Consider the following 19578-nt stretch of genomic DNA (forward strand, 5'->3'; position numbering starts at 1 on the left):
TTTCTCTGATGAAAAACCATCTGATGGGAAATTTACTCGATGTTGTAGCAAAGGGAAAGTCTGTCCATATGATAGACATTTTCCAGAATACCCAGCATATTTAAAAAGATTAATGACAAACGAAGATTCTGACAGTAAAAATTTCATGGAAAATATTCTTTCCATAAATAGTTCCTTTGCTTTTGCTTCCATGGGTGCAAATATCGCCATCAGGATATGGGCCATACTGTTTTAGAATACACGGACAAGTTTATCACCGCACTGGAACTTTACATCCTTCGGATGGTGTTTCTCGGAAGTTTGCTCAACTCTATATTTTGGATACAGCCGAAGCTACAAGTAAAAGATTAGCAATGCCAGAAAACCAGGGCTGCTCAGAAAGACTCATGATCAACATCAACAACCTCATGCATGAAATCAATGAGTTAACAAAATCGTACAAGATGCTACATGAGGTAGAAAAGGAAGCCTAATCTGAAGCAGCAGCAAAAGGTATTGCTCCCACAGAAGTAATAATGGCAATTAAATATGATTGTAACAGTGACCCAGGTAGATATAATTCTCCTGTGTAACCGAGGTTGCTGTCATATTCAAAAACAAAGATGGAGAACCTCCTTTTGAAAGGGTCTTGCTCATTCATTGTAAACCAGATCCCAATAATCCAAATGCCACTAAAATGAAACAAATCAATATCCTGTTTCCTACATTAGATGCAATGACATATCTTATTTTTTTTCCACATGGTGAAAAAGGCTGGGGAACAGATATTGCATTAAGACTCAAAGACAACAGTGTAATCAACAATAATCCTATCTAATAAAAGACAAAAAGGGTAATTAACCATACCTCCGCTACACTTCCCATTGGCTAATCAGCAAGATATGCAAATTAACTGCCAACAAAAATGGCCGCCGCAGCCACGCAGCTGAAGCGAGCAGGAGGCTTGCTTGCTCTAGTGATGGAGGAAGCCAAGGTTCCCCACCTGCCGCAGCCCGGCTCTGAGCTCCATAAGCAACAGCTCCAAAAGCAACAAAGTTTCAATTATAGAAGCCAAACAAACCCCAGATACCTGCCTTCAGCCAGCCGCAGCCTCAGAGCTGGAGCGAGCAGGACGGCAATAAAGTTTCAATTATAGAAGGTAAATAAATCCCAGAATAAAAAAAAAAAAGAAAAAGAAAAAAAGGAGAGGCTGTGAGCTTCAGTTGCCAGCCAGCCTGAAAACAGCCCTCAGCCCCTCACCCAGACTGGCCAGGCACCCCAGTGGGGACCCCTACCCTGAAGGGGGTGTGGCCAGCCTGAAAACAGCCATCAGCCCCTCACCCAGGCTGGCCAGGCACCCAAGCGGGACCCCCACCCTGATCCGGGACATCCTTCAGGGCAAACCAGCCCCCACCCATGCACCAGGCCTCTATCCTATATAGTAAAAGGGTAATATGCAAACTGACCCTAACAGCAGAAAGACTGGAATGACTGGTCACTATGACACACACTGACCACCAGGAGGCAGACACTCAATGCAGGAGCTGCCCTCTGGTGGTCAGTGCACTTCCACATGGGGGAGCTCTGCTCAGCCACAAGCCAGGCTGATGGCTGCAGTACAGCGGTGGTGGTGGGAGCCTCTCCTGCCTCCTCAGCAGCACTAAGGATGTCCAACTGCAGCTTAGGTCTGCTCCCCGCTGGCAAGTGAACATCCCCTGAGGGCTTCCGGGCTGCCAGAGGGATGTCTGATTGCCATCTTAGGCCCAATCCCCCAGGGAGCAGGCCTAAGCCAGCAGGTGGTCATCCTCCAAGGGGTCCCAGACTGCGAGAGGGCACAGGCCAGGCTGAGAGATCCCCCCCTCCAAGTACTAGATAAAATGTAAGGACACGGGTCACACAAACGCAGAATTATGGATTTCATCTCTCTGTGCGGGACATGTTCAATCCTATTTTAAATGCAGGAAAATTAACTCAACAGTTTATCGTGGATTCATATTCAAAAATGGAGGCCAATCAGATAAATTTCATCAAAGCAAACCAATCTAAGTTGAGAGTTGAAAAATATAGTGGTTTGATGGATTATCTCAAATCTAGATCTGAAAATGACAATGTGCCGATTGGTAAAATGATAATACTTCCATCATCTCTTGAAGGTGTCCCAGAAATATGCAGCAGCAATATCAGGATGCTATGGCAATTGTAACGAAGTATGGAAAGCCCAATTTATTCATAACCATGATATGCAACCCCAAATGGGCAGATATTGCAAACAATTTACAATGCTGGCAAAAAGTTGAAAACAGACCTGACTTGGTAGCCAGAGTTTTTAATATTAAGCTGAATGCTCTTTTAAATGATATCTGTAAATTCCATTTATTTGGCAAAGTAATAGCTAAAATCCATGTCATTGAATTTCAGAAACGCGGACTGCCTCACACTCACATATTATTATTAGATAGTGAGTCCAAATTACGTTCCTCTAATTAATTCCCTTACAATGTGCACAAATTTCATGCACCAGGCCACTAGTTTTTTAAATGTAAAACCACCAAATCAGAAGGCATGGTAAACCACGACAGCCCTCACACCAGACACACCCACACACTGCAAGAAGCTGTCTGCGTCCAGTAAGAACAAGGCTCCAACTGGATCACAAAGCAAAACCCAACTAAGGCAGAATATTAGACAAGCATCTAACACAAAGGAAAAAATGCAATTTAAAAATTGTCAAGGATAGGTATGTTACCTCAAAGTCAAATACAAAGAAAACCTCTCATACTATGAATCCATAAGGGCAACATAGGGCTCAAAGCATTAACAGGCCAGGGACAAGGCACTCTGTGAGGCTTAGGAAAGGAGAAGCCCATCAGGAAGATGGAGCAGTGGTAAAATATCTATGCGCCAAGTAATACAGAGGCAGCATCTACAAAGCAAAAACACAACAATAAATTCAAAACTACACAAATATCACAGCCATCCTCTGGCCAATATGCAGTAACCCAGAAGATAACAATAGAACACTGGCTGGTTAAAGCACACAGATGTGGACAGCATGGAGGCACATTTCCTTCCCCATCTGGTAGCTGCAGAAGCTGGTCCAACACTGAGACCAGTTCCCTGAAGTACAGGCCAGCCACCTGCTTCCAGAGGTGCTTTCTAGCAAGGCCACCTTCCCAACAACAAAGTGTCCAGTGTACACGGCTATACAAATGTTCTCTTCTTCCCCGAAGTGCTAAATCTATACAGCATCACAAAGGTGGGTCCCACTGTCCTATAACTTTGATCCCCAAATTCATTCTATCTCAACAATTATTTATCTATCTAAATGGCTAATTTAAAGGATGGAGGGTGTTAAGGGGTAGGGGTGAAGGGATTGAGCAAAAAAGAAAAAAGAGAGAGAGAACTCATGGACATGGACAACAGTGTGGTGATGGGGTAGAGGTGGAAGAGGGCATAGAGGAGGTAAATGGTGATGGAAATTTTTAATTTAATTAATAAAAATAAAAATGAATACAGAGGCTTGTTCTTGGCTCTGTATCCCCTCCTCCTTTCTTCTTTTGTAGGTAGGCCTGCCCTCCAAGAACTCAGGTTCTCCTCCATGTCCAGGTGAGCAGTGCGTTGTGAGTATGAATGCCAGCTCGGGCCAACCGCTGAGGGCGTGGCCAGCACAAACCCAGCACAGCTGGGCTGGGCCAGTGGGCCTGATGCTGGAGATCCCAGTGAGGAAATCTCCTCCTCAACACATCTGAAACCACAACCTTCAACTTAGCGAACATCAGGGATAAGGATAGTATTTTGCTTTTTTCCTACATTTTATTTTATTTTCCATTTGTTCCGAACCTCGAAGAGAGGAATTCCTATTTGAGAAGGTTCCCTCAGCTACCCTAATAACATGCACAATGGTATTTTCTGTGTCATTGTTTATAACAGTAAAACTAAAACTACCTACATGTCCATTAATAAAGGGCTATTACATACATTATGGTATGTCCATGAAAGTAATATTAGGAAATCATCTTTTAAATGCAGGGGTAAAAAATCCACATTGCAGAAAACTATGCTCCAAATTATTACCAGAAATAATTTTTGCAAATACAATGTTTATCACACAGCCAAAGGATAACCAAAGAAACAAGGTATAGTACAAACCAGTAAAAAAAGAAAATCATTAAGAAAAAGATCCATACAAAATTGAGATCCATTACCATCAAAAACTGACTCTCGAAGACATGAAAGCCAAGCAGGAAACTATAAACCATAAAAAGTGACAACTGGTTTTTTAAAGAACCAAAAATATTTTTAAATTAAATAAAAACTCAATGTTTGTGAAAAGAAAAAAATAGGTGTGGTTTATAAGAAAATTAGTGAGCTGGTAGATGGCTTACGAGAGGTACAGAGAGACAGAGGGAAACCACAGAAAAAAAAGATATAAAGATATAAAGGACACAGTAAGAAGGTCTAATATAAGTCTGATTGGCAGAAAATAAATGAAACCACAATTCATCAAAATGATTTTAAAATAAAGCAGCAAAATACACCTGAAGAAAAAAGAAATTAATAAGAACCAGGATAGGAATTAATAAAACATTAATACCAGAGAGGATTAACAAAGCCCAAGAAATGTTTTTGAAATGTGTAATAACACTGATAAGCCTTGGAAGACCTGATCAAAGAGAGAAAAAAAAAAAGAGGACACTTACAACCAATATCAGGAATGAAAAGAGACATCACTGTTGATGTTTCAGATGGTGAACCAATAAGAGAATATTGTGAATGACTTTATATCAATGCATTTGAAAATCTGGATGACATGGATGCATTTGTAGAAAATTACAAATTTCCCACAATGAAAAAAATAGAAAACTTATTTATGTGGTAATTCTCATAAATATGTTTGTATACAAATAAATATATATTCATGTAAAAGCCAAGAGAAGGTCTACTAATATACATATTAAATTAGTATATTATCAATCATTATTTATGTGGAAAGGAAGCAAATGCAGGAAAAGTTTTACATTTTTATATTAAATACATACTCAGATATTCCTTGTGAAATTAAAAGCTAACAAACATAAAAAAGACAAAAAAGAATTCAAATGATTTTCTTTCTTAGTCTTTTCAAATTCTAGAATATTCCAGAGTAATATTTTAGAATGACAGAGGTTGACTCAAGCCCATTAGTCCTTCTATGTTTCCCAAAACAGTATAATTTTCACAAAACTGTCCAAAGGCATAATGGGATTAACACAATGAAAGTCAGCAAAGGAAATAAAATTCCAAAAAGGAAAGGAGACCATAGTTGCAAACACTGAAGTATAACCCTATTCTATATCATGATTCCACAGGTGGAATGTGAACTCAAGGAAAAGATACTTGTGTCAGTCTTCCATCATTCTTGGCAAGAGGACAAAGAAAACTAAAATTAAGATCTAGTAGTTACTACTTATATAATAAAGACAACTGGAGTGTTTCGCCCATCAATCTTTCACATACCGTAATTCAGCACTTCAAATTCCGAGTTATTACATAAAATATACGCTGAATTGAATCCACTATAACTAAATTAATTACTTATTTTAAAAATCTCCTTGAGCCTTGGCCGGTGTGGCTCAGTTATCTGGGCATCCTCCTGTGCACTGAGAGGTCACTGGTTCAATTCCGGGTCCCGGCGCATACCAGTCTTTTGGGCTTGATTCCAGGTAGGGTGTGTGCAGGGGGCAGCGATCTTTCACTCTCACATTGATGTTTCTCTCTCCCTCTCTACCTTCCTCTCTCAAAAAAATCAATTAAAAAATATTAAAAAAAAAAAAAACTCCTGCCCTACCAGTTTGGCTCAGTGGATAAAATGTTGGCCTGCAGACTGAAGGGTCCCAGGTTCAATTCCAGTCAAGGGCACATGCCCAGGTCGCGGGCTCGATCCCCAGAGGGGGACGTGCAGGAGGCAGCCAATCAATGATTCTCTCCCATCATTGATATTTCTCTCTCTCTCCCTCTCCCTTCCTCTCTGAAATCAATAAAAATATAGGTTTTTAAAAATCTCCTTGGCCTTCAAACAAGTGCATAACTCTCAAATTGTATTATGATAGTCACTGTGATACTCATTAAGTCTTTTCAGAATAAGCTTTATTTCAGATAAAGTAAAACAAACATAAAATATCTGAAAAAGCTTTGAGTTATATAATGGTGATAACCTATTAAACTCCAAAATCAATCAGCTCTGAATTTTTTGTGAATAAGTATGAGATGCCTCTAAATCAGCGGTTCTCAACCTGTGGGTCACAACCATCGGAAAACACAGATAGCACATCAGATATTTATATTACGATTCATAACAGTAGCAAAATTACAGTTATGAAGTAGCAACGAAAATAATTTTATGGTTGGGGGTCACCACCAACTGTATTAAAGGGTCACAGCATTAAAAAGGTTGAGAACCACTGCTCTAAATCAATTGGAAAACTTGGTCAAAGAGAAAGATCTTTTGTATTCATTTGTGCAAGCCCTTTTGTACTCATTACTCAAGAATGTCCAAGTGCTGAAATGGGATACTAGAAAGAGTTTACTTCTACAAGCACGCTTCTTAGATTAGCATTTCATGAAATTAGCAAGTATATAATTACTAAATGCATGAAGTGACAAATACAACACTTTAAATTTAGTAAAAATTATTCATCTTCTTCATATTCAAAAATTCTGAATCTTATATCAGAGACTACAATTAAGCTTTGACAAACCAGATGTTATACTTCATAGAAAGCTATATTCTACACCTATTTTTGAGGGGAAACTTCTCAAATACCCTAATTTATAGCTTATTTATAAGAAATTATATTTATCCATAGCCAGGGTACATTTCAGATAATTAGTTTTTTCTATATGAATCTAAACCAAAAAGCCTAACAGTCAGACTAGGGTGCTTCCCAAACTTGCCAGGAAAGGAGCTGTCTCCTGCCTGCCAGCGCAGCCCGCCTCCAGCAACGGCCAGGCTGCAAAGCCGTGTCCGCTCGGGAAGGTCCATCTGCGTGGCCTGCCTGCAGTCAGGTCAGACCCTCCTGCCGTAGGAGCCTCTCCTCACTGGGCTTTCAGAACACTGTTTTCTCCCGGCCTCCCCACCTGGCTGATCTTGCTCAGCCTCCGTTCTGGCAACTCCTGACCCCAGCCTTGAAGGGCTGATGCCCAGGGCCAGGCTGCTTTCCTCTATGTGCCAAGGCTCCCACGCATCAGCATTCCGATGACTCCCAAATGTCCAGCTCGAGCCTGGACTACTTGCCTACATTCCAAATGTTACAGGACAGTGAAAAGCTAGGAAAATTCCAGGGCAGGAGGAATAGGGAAACTGAGACAGGAAAGTTAAAACAAAGCCAAACAGGGTGGGCACTGTGCAGCCAGCTTGTAACTAACAGCCATTTTCTTCCCCAGCCAAGGACCCAGCAAATGGTTAAAAGCCTCCCTAAGGAGAGGATGCAGTCAGGGCCTGCCAAGTGCCATTACTCAGCTAGAAACGAGGTCCGGGTGGGGAAACACTGTCCTCACGACAGGGAGACAGAACTACCAGATGGTAGTGAGAAGACTAGAATCCACATCTTCTGCGACTTCCAAATCAAGACATTTTCAGTAAACATCTATCAAAACGATTCACAGAAATGCACCATATTTTGGTAATATATAAAGTGTAACTTTACGACAACAAAATGAGTATCTTATGGCAATGTCTTTTAAAAAATATTACACTGAGCCAATGTTCTGACATAAAAACAACTTTATATTGTGAAATATAATGTAACTTCCAGCTTGAGATAAAGATGACAGGTGGAAAGATCACATGGTTACCAAACATTAAAGAGCCGTCAGCTGGGTGGGCAGGAAAGGAGTGCAGTCCAGTGGCGAACCTCTGCAGGAGGGACAGGAGCTGGCTGCTCCCACACTGGGCGGGGCTTTCTTTTCTTCTTTTGAATTGTGTTGCTTTGAGCTTTATCAGTCCTACCCCTGGGAAGGAAGCTGACAAAAGCACAAGGACCGAGAAGCGGTGCTGAGGAGAGGCTTGCCCGCAGGGTTACACAGACTTTCCATTCTGCTGGACAGAATACTTTCTCGGTATTGGACCAGAGAGACAGCTTCTTCTGATGGGAAAGTGCGCGTGAGTACTGCATTTTCCATCACATGAAGGAAAGCTAACAGGAGAATTTCAAAACTTCCAAAATGAAATTATCTTCTTTGATAAAAAGTAGGATAACAAAATCTTAAGAAAAAAAAGATGTTTGTTAAATAGATGAATTTTGTAATCTGTCTCTTTTAACATAATTACCTGTATTTCAATGCAAATACAGATCTGCATTTACATAGCTAAATTAAAGCTTTTGCAATTTTATTTCATCAAAAAAAAAATAGAAAAGGCAGCTGGAAATGCCTGGCTTTTTAAAGAATTACTGTGGAAGACCACTACAAAAATATCATCCACATCACACTAGATTCCAGTTTAAAATTCTGATGAAAGCCTATTTTAAATATTCCTCTGGGGTTAGGTAGCAACTCTTTGAGGCCTCCACTTGAGACAACTGGCCTGCCCCCTACTTCCTCCCACCGCCCCGCCCCGCCCACGGTGGTGCTTATGGGAGAAGTCTAAGAATGTTTTCGAGCTCTTCATAGACAAGACTGGCCATCAGCAGGTAACTAACACCTCTGCTGCCCGTAGTCTATATTCTAACAGGGACAATGGTGTTCTCAACAGTGATGTGCCCACCCCTGAAGTTAAACTCTGAAGGCAGGTGTGCTCTTCAGCCGCTGGAGGAGGGCTGGGCAGTTAAGGAACATCAGCTGTTATCAGAGCGAGATCACTTCACATCTGTGCACCAGAGCTGACTTGCCTAATAAATATAAATAATCGTACTGCTTTCAAACTAGACATTCCATATTGAAAGGGGAGGAGACTGTAACAATGATTAACCTTTTACAATCTGAGAATCCACCATTTCTTTAGAAGAAAATATCTCAAAAAAAACCATATGACACCTTTTAAATATATTTTTATTGATTTCAGAGAGGAAGGGGAAGGGAGAGACAGAAACATCAATGATGAGAGAGAATCATTGATTGGCTGCCTTCTGCAAGCCCCCTACTGGCCAAAATCGAACCCGGCACCCTTCAGTCCGCAGGCCAACGCTCTATCCACTGAGCCAAATCAGCTAGGGCGACATTTTGTTTTTTAAAAAAAAGAACCCAAAAATAAATTTGGTTCTAGGATTTGGGGGTTAAGTTTTAAGAAGCAGCTTTCTAAGAAGCCAGGAACAGTAAAGAAGGAATGTAGTGACTCTGAACAAAATAGAGATCTTTTTATGAAAACAGAGATCTTCAGCTTTCAAGGGAGCCCATGACTCTGGCATCTCTCTTTCATTAGAAACAAGCAGCAGTGAGCACAGTCAGAAAGAAAAGCCCATTTGCTCTTCAGACCCCAGAGGAAGACCCTCCAGTTGTGGAAAATGAAAATGTAATGGGCAGGAGCAAAATGTGGCTTCAAACAGGCAGGATACACTCTGATTTGTTCCTCTACTGATAATGCTACCATGGCCAATTTCAAGGTGTTTGTAGTTTTGACAACCAGCTCACAAAATTCCTGAGAGTGTGACCATCAACTTGGGTTCGTAGGAACAGGTGCCAGCCCTCCTGCATATGAAACCTCCTCCATGAGCCCCATTAACATCCACAAGAAACCCGTTTCCTCCCGTGGAAAACGCAAACGAACTGGGAGGCGAACTGTGTACAGAATCTGGTCTATAAACCAATTTTTGTTGGACATTCAAAGGGCTTTTTTCTCTACCTTGAAAAAAACCTTAAAATTGGAAGATATTTTCTAAAAATCTAGAATTTGGCTTCTCTTAAAAATAAGAAAAAAGAATATAAGAGAAAAAATTTTTAAGAGATAACATAAGAAATGTTTGCAGAACACAGATACATGAATCTTTTAAAAGCTAACTTAGCCCTAGCTGGTCTGGCTCAGTAGATAGAGCATCACCCTGTGGACTAAAGGGTCCCAGACTTGATTCCAGTCAAGGGCACATGCCTGTGTTGCAGGCTCAATCTCAGGGTGGGGGAGGGAGGAGTGGCGCAGGAAGCAGCTGACCAATGATTCTCTCTCATCATCAATGTTTCTAACTCTCTCTCCCTCTCCCTTCCTCTCTGAAATCAATAAAAATATTTTATTTTTAAAAAGCTAACTTAACTTGGCAAATATTAAGAATATATGTACCCAGGTGGAGTGGCTCAGTGGTTGAGCATCAACCTATGAAAACCAGGGCACCTGCCCAGGTTGCGGGCTCAATTCCCAGTGGGGGTCATGCAGGAGGCAGTCAATCAATGATTCTTTCTCATCATTGATGTTTCTATCTCGCCCTTTCTCTTTCTCTCTGAAATCAATAATAATACACACACACACACACACACACACACACACACACACACACACACATATACATATACACACACACACTGAGTGGCCAGATTATTATGACCATCTGATGTTTGTAGGCAAATTAGCCGTAGACTGCATCGTATGGGATATGGAAGCGAAGGCCTGTTCGAACACCTTTGCTGTCTGCAGGTACCAAGATAAAACATCTCCAATTCGCACAGGAACACAAGGATTGGACAGTCGGGCATTGGAAAAGTCATGTGGTCCGATAAATCACGTTTCCAGTTGCATCATGCAGATGGCAGAGTGAGAATTTGGCAGAAACAGCATGAAAGCATGCATCCCACATGCATGAGTACAACCCTTCAAGCTGGTGGGGCAGTGTTATGATTTGGGGCATGTTTTCCTGGCATGAATTGGGCCCTTTAATTCATGTGGAACAACGTCTGAATAGCACAACATACCTAAGTATCGTTGCTGATCAAATTCATCCTATCATGTTGATGGCATATCCCAATGGAGATGGCTTCTCCCAACAAGACAATGCTCCATGCCACAGTGCTAGTATTGTGCAAGAGTGGTTTCAAGAACATGAAGGAGACTTTACCTTGCTTAGGTGGCCCCCACAATCACCAGATCTCAATCCAATTGAGCATTTGTGGGACGAAGTTAAAAGAGCCATCAGGCAGCTGGCTCCACAACCATCAAATCTCACAGAACTGGACAGTGCTATTCATCAGGCATGGTGTCAGATTCCTCGCATCACCTTCCAACATCCCGTGGAGTCAATGACAAGAAGAATCGCCACAGTATTGAAGGCAAAAGGTGGCCCAACGAAGCACTGATGGGGTGGTCATAATAATCTGGCCACTCAGTGTGTGTGTATGTGTGTGTGTGTGTGTGTGTGTATGTATGTATGTATGTGTGTATCTCCAGCAGGGTGGCTCAGTTGGTTAGAGCATTGTCCCATGCACCAAAAGGGTGGAGGTTCTATTCCCAGTCAGGGCACATACCTAGATTGCAGGTTTGATTCCTGGGAGGCAACTGATGGATGTTTCTCACTTCAATGTTTCTCCCTCTGTCTTTCTCTCTCTTTCTCTCTTTCCTCCTTCCTCACTCTCTAAAATCAATAAAAACATATTTTTAAAAACATATGTAGCATATATGTCTAATGCAACATAACAAACTCCCTTACAATCACCAAACTAAGAACTAAGTCAGAACTAAAATCCACTCATGTGCTTTTCACCTGTTCTTCCACCTGCTTTCCAAACTCACAGGTAATCAGCAATGTGAAGTCTGTTTACCATTCGTATATTTTTTCCTGAATGTGTGTATGTGATTTCACTATACATGTACACATCTCTAAACTACATACTGCTTTTCATGCTTTTAGTTTCATAAAAAAAAAAATAGTTTTAATTCAGCATGTTTCAAAGACTCAGCATGTTTCAAAGACTTGTTATATGTGTCAGTTATCCATTTACTTGCAATGTTTTTTACAAAACAACTTCACAAACATATTCGAAAGTTACCTATTCTCCTGTCATTGGCACTTTGTTGTTTTGAGCTTTTTACTATTAACAACATTGCTACTGTAAGTCTTTTTTTTATATACTGGTCTAAATTTTCTTAGGACATGTGCAAAATGCCTATAGAATAGTGTAGTTTCAAACTCCAAGTGGCAATCCATTCAAAGAAGTGATCCAATCAAAGGTCAAAATCAGAAATTTTGAATAAAATAGGATAGTATCAAAATGCAGTACAGAAAGAAAGGTGATTATTTTCTGAATCTTTGATACCCACCCACCTCTGGGTGTTTATTGGGCCAAACTGTAGGTGTTTCTTAGCTGAGTCTAGGAAAAACAGTCTAAAAGTCACCCCTCTCCATAAATGCTAAAAACGTGAGTGATCTAGTCTTATGGAATGACAATGTTCAACTATGTTAAGACATTTGTTTTCCTAAACAGTGACACCAATTTATATTCCCCTGAGAAGTGTATAAACTTCCTGGTGATCCACTTGCTCACTAACTGTTGGTAACCTCAGGCATAAGAATGTTTGGCCAATCTGAAAATGAGAAACAGCATCCCACTGTGATCTTCATTTGCATTTCTATTACTAAAGATCATCTTTTACATGTTTATTTCTTATTTCCCTTCCTCTTGTATGAAAAATATTTTTCTTTTGTGTTGTTTTATTGACTTCCAGGTTACATCTATGATTGTATGTACTGATTCACATATGAATGTAGTGTGAATGAAAGAGGGACCACATGCTAAATCTGACAAGCTCAGGGGAGGCCTGTGTGGCAGCCTTACAAACTCAGACCTAAAGTAACCACCTAGGATGGTCTGAACTTAAAACCTCCTAACTAAAAGCGAGTCATGCAGGGTAGTCCTGTCCTAGACCTGTACCTTCCTTGACAAAGGTCAGTCTTTGTTCTCTTTTTGCATCTACCATAACATAACATACCTTTGGAATGTCAGAGTAATCCCCTTTTCCACCCCCTCAGGGCACAATCTCTCACCAGAGCAGGAGACCATGGGACAACCTCATAGTCACCCTGTTCCTCAGGCTCCAAATCCAGGTGCTATAAATGGTCACTGTCAGCTTACCCTGTACCCACCAATGTAAACCAAGTGTTTGCTCTCGGGTTCACTCTTCATCCGGTCTCAGAGGGTTCCCACTTGGCTTTCTCCCAGCTCCCTAAGCTATCATCAGCAGAGTCCATGTAACCCTGTGATTCTGAAATATAAAATGAGTGGTAAAGCTGCCATTCTGCAGAGCATTTCCAAACCTGCTGAGATTTTGCTTCCAGGCAATTGTCAATTTGGTTCAAATAAACTCATAAAAATTCTCTACAGGTTTAGACTAGACGTTTCTTACAATGACAGTAGATGTACATGAATCCTTTGGCAGCTGTTAGTTTCAAGTATTTTTTCCCAGTTTGTGGCTTTTCTGCTTTCTTGATAGTGTCTTCAATGAACAAATGTTCTTAATTTAAACTTAGTAGAATTTTCAAGCTTTCCTTTTAAGTGCTGTATTTTGTGTTTAAGAAATTTTTCACTCCATCAAGGATATAAGTTTGTTTTACTTCATAAACAGTCAAGTCTTTGCTGCCCCCCAGCGAGTCGCAACGCACCCCTCTCCTGTGCAGTCCCTCTACTCATGTGGCTCTGTTCTGTTTTGCATTCCACTCTACAGAACCATTTCTACCCAAAAGCCAATAATATACCATCGTAGTTACTAAGTCTTGAGTGCTGATAAGACAAGCCCTTCATTTTCTTCTTCTTTGGCATGCTTGGCCGTTGTGGGGCTTCATGCTCAAATTCCTTACAAAATTAACGCTGAGAACTTAAGTATAATTACACTGAATCTGTACATTGTATCATTTGTGAAAATCTAAGAGGATCAACAAATTATTAGAAATAATTAATGTCACAAGATAGCTCAATATGATACATATTTAAAAATAATCAATTGCCTTTCTTTATATCAGTAACAGACAAAGACATCAACCAAAAAGGTACTATTTATAGTAGGAACAAAAGTGGATTTAGAAATATATGCCAGCTAGATGGAAAAATTATGAAATTTTATTTTAAGACATAAAAAAGAATTAAATGTCAAAAAGACAATGTGTCTCCATTTAATTCTTTTTTATGTCTTAGATTTTCCCTTAAGACAATCATACCACTTGTGAAGGACGGTGTTTTATTTCTTCTTTTTCCATCATTCCTTTATTCCTATTTCCTGCCTTTCCGCAAAGCACAGCACTTTCAGAGCAATGTGGAACAGAGTGAAACTAGTGGGACTCTTGTCTTTTTCCTGACTTTAGGAGACTATTTTAATATTTTACTACTAAGAAATAGATACCTTTCATCACGATAAGGAAGTTTCCTTCTATATTTCTAGTCTGCCTTAAGCTTTTTCTATGAATAGATTGGACATCTATAAAACTCTTTTTATTAATCTATTGACAAAAACATGATTTTACTTTAATTGGCTAAAAGCACAAATTAAATTTAATATTTCAAGTGGAAACCTCGCCCTCCCGCTTATATTCCTGGGAAAATCCAATGTAGTCTTTTTTAAAACCTACTGGATTTTATCTATATTCACAAGCAAGACTGGCTCTCCTCATTTATTTCTTCAATTGTTTTTGTCATGTTCATGTATGAAAGTTATACAGTCTGAAATCGTAAGCTTAGAAATGAACTCTCACTCTAATGCTCTGTGGGAGAGTTAGCATCACACTAAAGACCTGAGCCTTACAGGCAGGTAAAATGCCTGAAATGTAAATCGCCTAACGTATAAAAACTGGCCTAGTGCTTTCTCTGTGAAAGAACTTTTAACTACTGATTCAGTTTCTTCACTATTTACATGAGTATTTCAGACTGTGATCTTGAGACAGAAATTTCACATTTATTGGCCTAAAGATTTTCACAGTATTTTCAGTGGATGTCTCAAAATGCAAATGAATACTGAACCATAATATATATACTAGAGGCCCAGTACACGAATTCACGCACAGGTGGGGTCCCTAGGCCTGACCAGCAATCAGGGCCGATCAGGGCCATCTCGCCCAGTCCCTATCTGGGCTGGGCCAATTGGGCCGGCCTAGGGGGTGTGATGGGAGAGGGACCACGGGAGGTTGGCCAGCTGGCCAGGGGGAGGGACTACAGGAGGTTGGCCCTCAAAGCCACATATATTTACTATCCATTGCTTTTAGAAGTCTGCCTGCCCTAGTGCCATATATTAAACTAGAGGCCCGGTGCACAGATTCGTGTACTAGTGGGGTCCCTCAACGTGACCTGTGGGGATCAGGCCGAAACCAGCCTGGTGCACAGATTCATCCAGGGCGTGTCTGGCCCATCTCACCCAGTCCCAATCAAGGCCAATCAGGCCCGACTGGGGCAGATCAGGGCCATCTTACCCAGTCCCAGGGCCAATCAGGGCCGACTGGCTGGGGAGGGACCGCAGGAGGGCTCCAGGGCGTGTCCGGCCCATCTCCTCCAGCCCTGATCAGCCGTACTCCAGTAGCAAGCTAACCTCCCAGTCAGAACGTCTGCCCCCTGATGGACAGTGCATGTCATAGCGACTGGTCGAACAGTTGAACAAACAGTCGGACACTTAGCATATTGGGATTTTATTATATAGATGAGCAGATTAGATTGAGACACTCAGTTTCTACCTGCCCCTCAAAATCACACTAAACCACTACAAAGGCAACTTAAACATTTCATGTCTGTTGTAATGTTGCAATGAAAACTATCATCAAAAAATATTGAGGAACTCATGAAATTAACAAAGGTAGACAGGACCCACAACAAAAATGCTGTATCTATAGTCACAGAAAAGAAAATGTCACTGCAGAAATAGTTCTTCGTTTAAAAAGCCCCAGAAAAATCCTAGTTTCAGATTAATAAAATAGAAAGAGTCTTTGAAGAAACATCAAGGTAATGTTTACAATCAGACCAGTCTTAGCCACTCCTCCTAGCACACGTGTGAAGTCAGACAGCTTTGACTTTTACTTCCAACACCAAGCTCTCTGACCAATATGGAAACCCAGTCCACACTCCCCCTCAGAAGGCTTTAACTGTGAGGTTGAAGCTGGAAGAGAAGCAGAGAAAAGCCTCTGCTGACACTAGCACAGGATAAAAAGAGACTGTAAGGTGACAACAACCATTCCAGAAATCAAAACACATGTATTCTAAAACTTAGCGTGGTAATTGCAGGGGGGAAGGGGGGGGGAGGTGGGTGTAGGTGGAAGAGGGCCTAGAGGGGATAAAAGGTGATAGAAAAAATAAAATAAATTTTTAAAGTAAACAAGAATAACAAAACCACACAAAACTCCAAAAGATGTCACATTCCACTAACCCTTCAATTAAGAGACGATACCCAGTGCAGCACAGAAAGAGACGGGAAGCTTACCACCTCCTGCCATGAAAGCTGTGCATAGTCTTGACCCAGCCAGAAAAGGTAACACAGAAACCAAATCAGAAGGTCAATCTCATTTATGATTATACCAACACATATAAAACTGAATCTAGCGTAATACTGCTAACCACAATGACCAGGTAGGGTTTATTCTAGTAATATAAGACCAGGGCAGCTAAATAGAAGAAAAGGAGAAATTGATAAATTGTTGGAAAAATATTAAAAGTATTCATCAAAGTCAAATAAAGATAAGGATAAACATGCTCACTTCAACATCTGAATATTATACCAAGGACCTTAGACAATGTAAAAGTATATGAAAGATATATAAGATCAAAATGTTGACAAAAGAACACCAAAATTACATTATTTATAAATAATAAGCCTTTATCTGGAAAATACAAGAAAATTAATTGAGAAATAATAATAACTAGTGCAAGTAATTAGAAGGTTGGCATCTAAGATAAGCACATAAAATTTAGTAACGTTCCTGCAGACCTACAATAACCAGACTTCAACAGAAATGGGAAGGGAAAGATCCAATTCAAAGGAATGAAATAACTTGGAATAAATCTGAGGAAGAGAAAAAAGATACAGAACCAAGGCTATATAAATAGTTATTATACAATGCTATAAAAAGGAGAAGAAGGACGTGAAAAGGCAGTTTAAGATAAAACATGACACAACATCTGGGGAAATGCAAATTAAACTGCTAATGTTTGTTTTTTAACCTTGAAAAAATTTTTAAATAGCAACATTAAATGCTGACAGGAATATGAGGAAACAGGTACTGTCATATAATTAATGGAAATATAAATGATTGCAACCTTTTAAAAATATAATCTGGCAGGATTAATTAAGATGTACAATGAACACATTATACTTAAGACTGTAATTCTATACTTAGGAATACATTCTATAAATACACATGTTAATGTTTTGAAAGACTTGATACAAAGGTAGTCACTGCTTGTTTATAAATAACAAAAAAACACAAATATTCATTAATGAATAATGTTTATAAAGAAATAATTTTAAAATATGGATGAGACTATGCTATGGATTACTATTCAACAGTATATTAAAAAGTACTAGTAATAAAGTAGATTGATATGTACTGAGATATAAATATTACACAAAAGTCTGTAATTCTAAGGAAATAGTACAATCCTATTTATGTAAAAAACAAAAAAATTCCAAATCTATAAACACATTTGTATATGAAATTACTTAAAAATTATAGATACTTTAAGTCAAAGGTTAATGCCAAATTACTCTCTCTGTTTTGTAACAATTACCTTCATATGCCATGTCATCATACATAGGCGGCCTCTTTAATTATAAAACATTCTTCACAAATTTTCAAGTCAAATACATTACGTGTTATTTTACAAAAACCAGCTTTAGGTCATGATTTTCTAATTATGTAAGTGTTTTGGCCAAATTTTATACATAAAGACAGCGTATAACTTTTTATATCTGGCATTTAAGGTCAGATTCAGCATGCTAAAAGGAGAATTTAATTATACTTACCAATTTCATTGATCACTGCTCTTATTTTTGAGACAAAAGGACCAACTTCACTAGGATTCATTTTTACTCTTTCCTTAAGGTCAGCACCTGCAAAATATTTTATTTACAAATATAATCTAGTTATAAACAAAATTTTAATGAAATAAATTGAAAACTTTAAATTCATATATAACACTAAAAGTAACTGAATTTATCTGTTAAAGGAACTATATTACTTAAATTTTCCTCTTAAAGAATCAGAAAGAATAATGTATTTGTTTGTTCATATATCTACTGTGTACTTAATAATGGTTCTCAAAATCTGTGATATTAGGTCCCCTAAACCTCTTAGAGGAAAAGATTTTGTTTAGGTTATATGTACCAATAGTTTACTAGAAACTAAAATTACAAATTTTTAAAATATTTATTTATTTAATAATACAAATAAACCCATTAATGTTAACACAAATAACTACAGATTGATGCCACTTCCTTGGTTTTTGCAAAGATGTTGGCAGTTTTACCCACTATTGTTTTTGCCTCATCAGTGCAAATGTCAACCCAGTGAAAAGGGCACAGTATGCCTTTCTACAGAGAAAATCACTTCCTGGAAGCCTGTCTTGGTGACTACAGATCACGTCTGAGAATCACTGGCTTTCACTTATGAACAAACTGACAATATCATAATTATGAATTTATCACTCTGAAACAGAGAAAAATAAACATAAAGAATTCTTTAAGAAACCATATACTCTGTGGCTCAACAAAGACATTCTTTTTAATAAAATTAAACTATTTGAGATGGGTAGGTCCCCATTTAAGTAAATAGACAAATAGAAAACATAAAATTAGAGCACAGAGGGCATACACTCAGCTACTTAGTCACTTATTGGCCCATTATAAATGAATCATGACTAGATACAATATCAAGTACCAAGCAGCTGAGGTTGGGACATTCTGAGCCCACTTACTTCCTATGAGAGTGAGAACTGCAGTACACATACACCACACACACACACACACACACACACACACACACACACACACAGAGTAGAGGCCTGGTGCACAAAATTCGTGCACAGGTAGGGTCCCTAGGCCTGGCTGGCAATCAGGGCCAATTGGGGCCTTCCTTCCCCTGGTTGTTGGCTGCCGCTGGCACCTTCCTTCCCCTGGCTGCTGGCTGGGGCCTTCCTTCATTCCATACCGCCCCCTGGTTGTCAGCACATATCATAGCCAGTGGTCAAACTCCTGGTCGGTTGAACTCCAAGGGGACAATTTGCATATTAGCCTTTTATTATATAGAAAGATATTCACACACCCTAGAAAATCTCTCAAACACACGCCCAAGGAAATGAGAAAATAACAATTAATACAACATATGTAAAAGAGCAAAAAATTGGAAATAACCTAAATATTGATCAAAAGGATTGTTAATAAGACAGAAAAAAATATATAATGGAATGAAGAATTCTAGTGTAAATGAAGGAATTAGAGTACAAATATAGGTAGATCTAAAAATATTGAAGAATCTATAATTACACTTACTAGTATAATTATATATAGAAAAGATACACAGGATAATAACCATTTTACACAAGGATGCTATTTAGGCATATAAAACATACATGGATTGATAAATACCAAATTCAAATGGTGATTTCTGGGGGGGACAGGTGATGAGATTCAATCTGCACAAAGCAAGGACTTTAATCTCTGTAACATCATATTGCTTAATA

The 19578-nt window shown here is 39.3% G+C and overlaps 1 protein-coding gene across 11 annotated transcripts in view; it reads right to left on the reverse strand.

Moving 5' to 3' along the window:
- Nucleotides 1-19578, reverse strand: part of AUH (AU RNA binding methylglutaconyl-CoA hydratase) — a 176369-nt gene that overhangs the window by 125903 nt on the left and 30888 nt on the right. For all 11 annotated transcript variants that reach the window (XR_004966653.1, XR_004966654.1, XM_036302413.1 and 8 more), the window contains one exon: nt 17864-17950. Coding sequence is in view for 9 of the 11 variants with exons in the window: in XM_036302413.1 (XP_036158306.1) it covers nt 17864-17950 (87 nt within the window). In the remaining 2 variants the exon portion in view is untranslated. The remainder of the gene's footprint in view (nt 1-17863; nt 17951-19578) is intronic.

Source organism: Myotis myotis, unplaced genomic scaffold, assembly GCF_014108235.1.
Source record: "Myotis myotis isolate mMyoMyo1 unplaced genomic scaffold, mMyoMyo1.p scaffold_m19_p_31, whole genome shotgun sequence".
NCBI lineage: Eukaryota > Metazoa > Chordata > Mammalia > Chiroptera > Vespertilionidae > Myotis > Myotis myotis.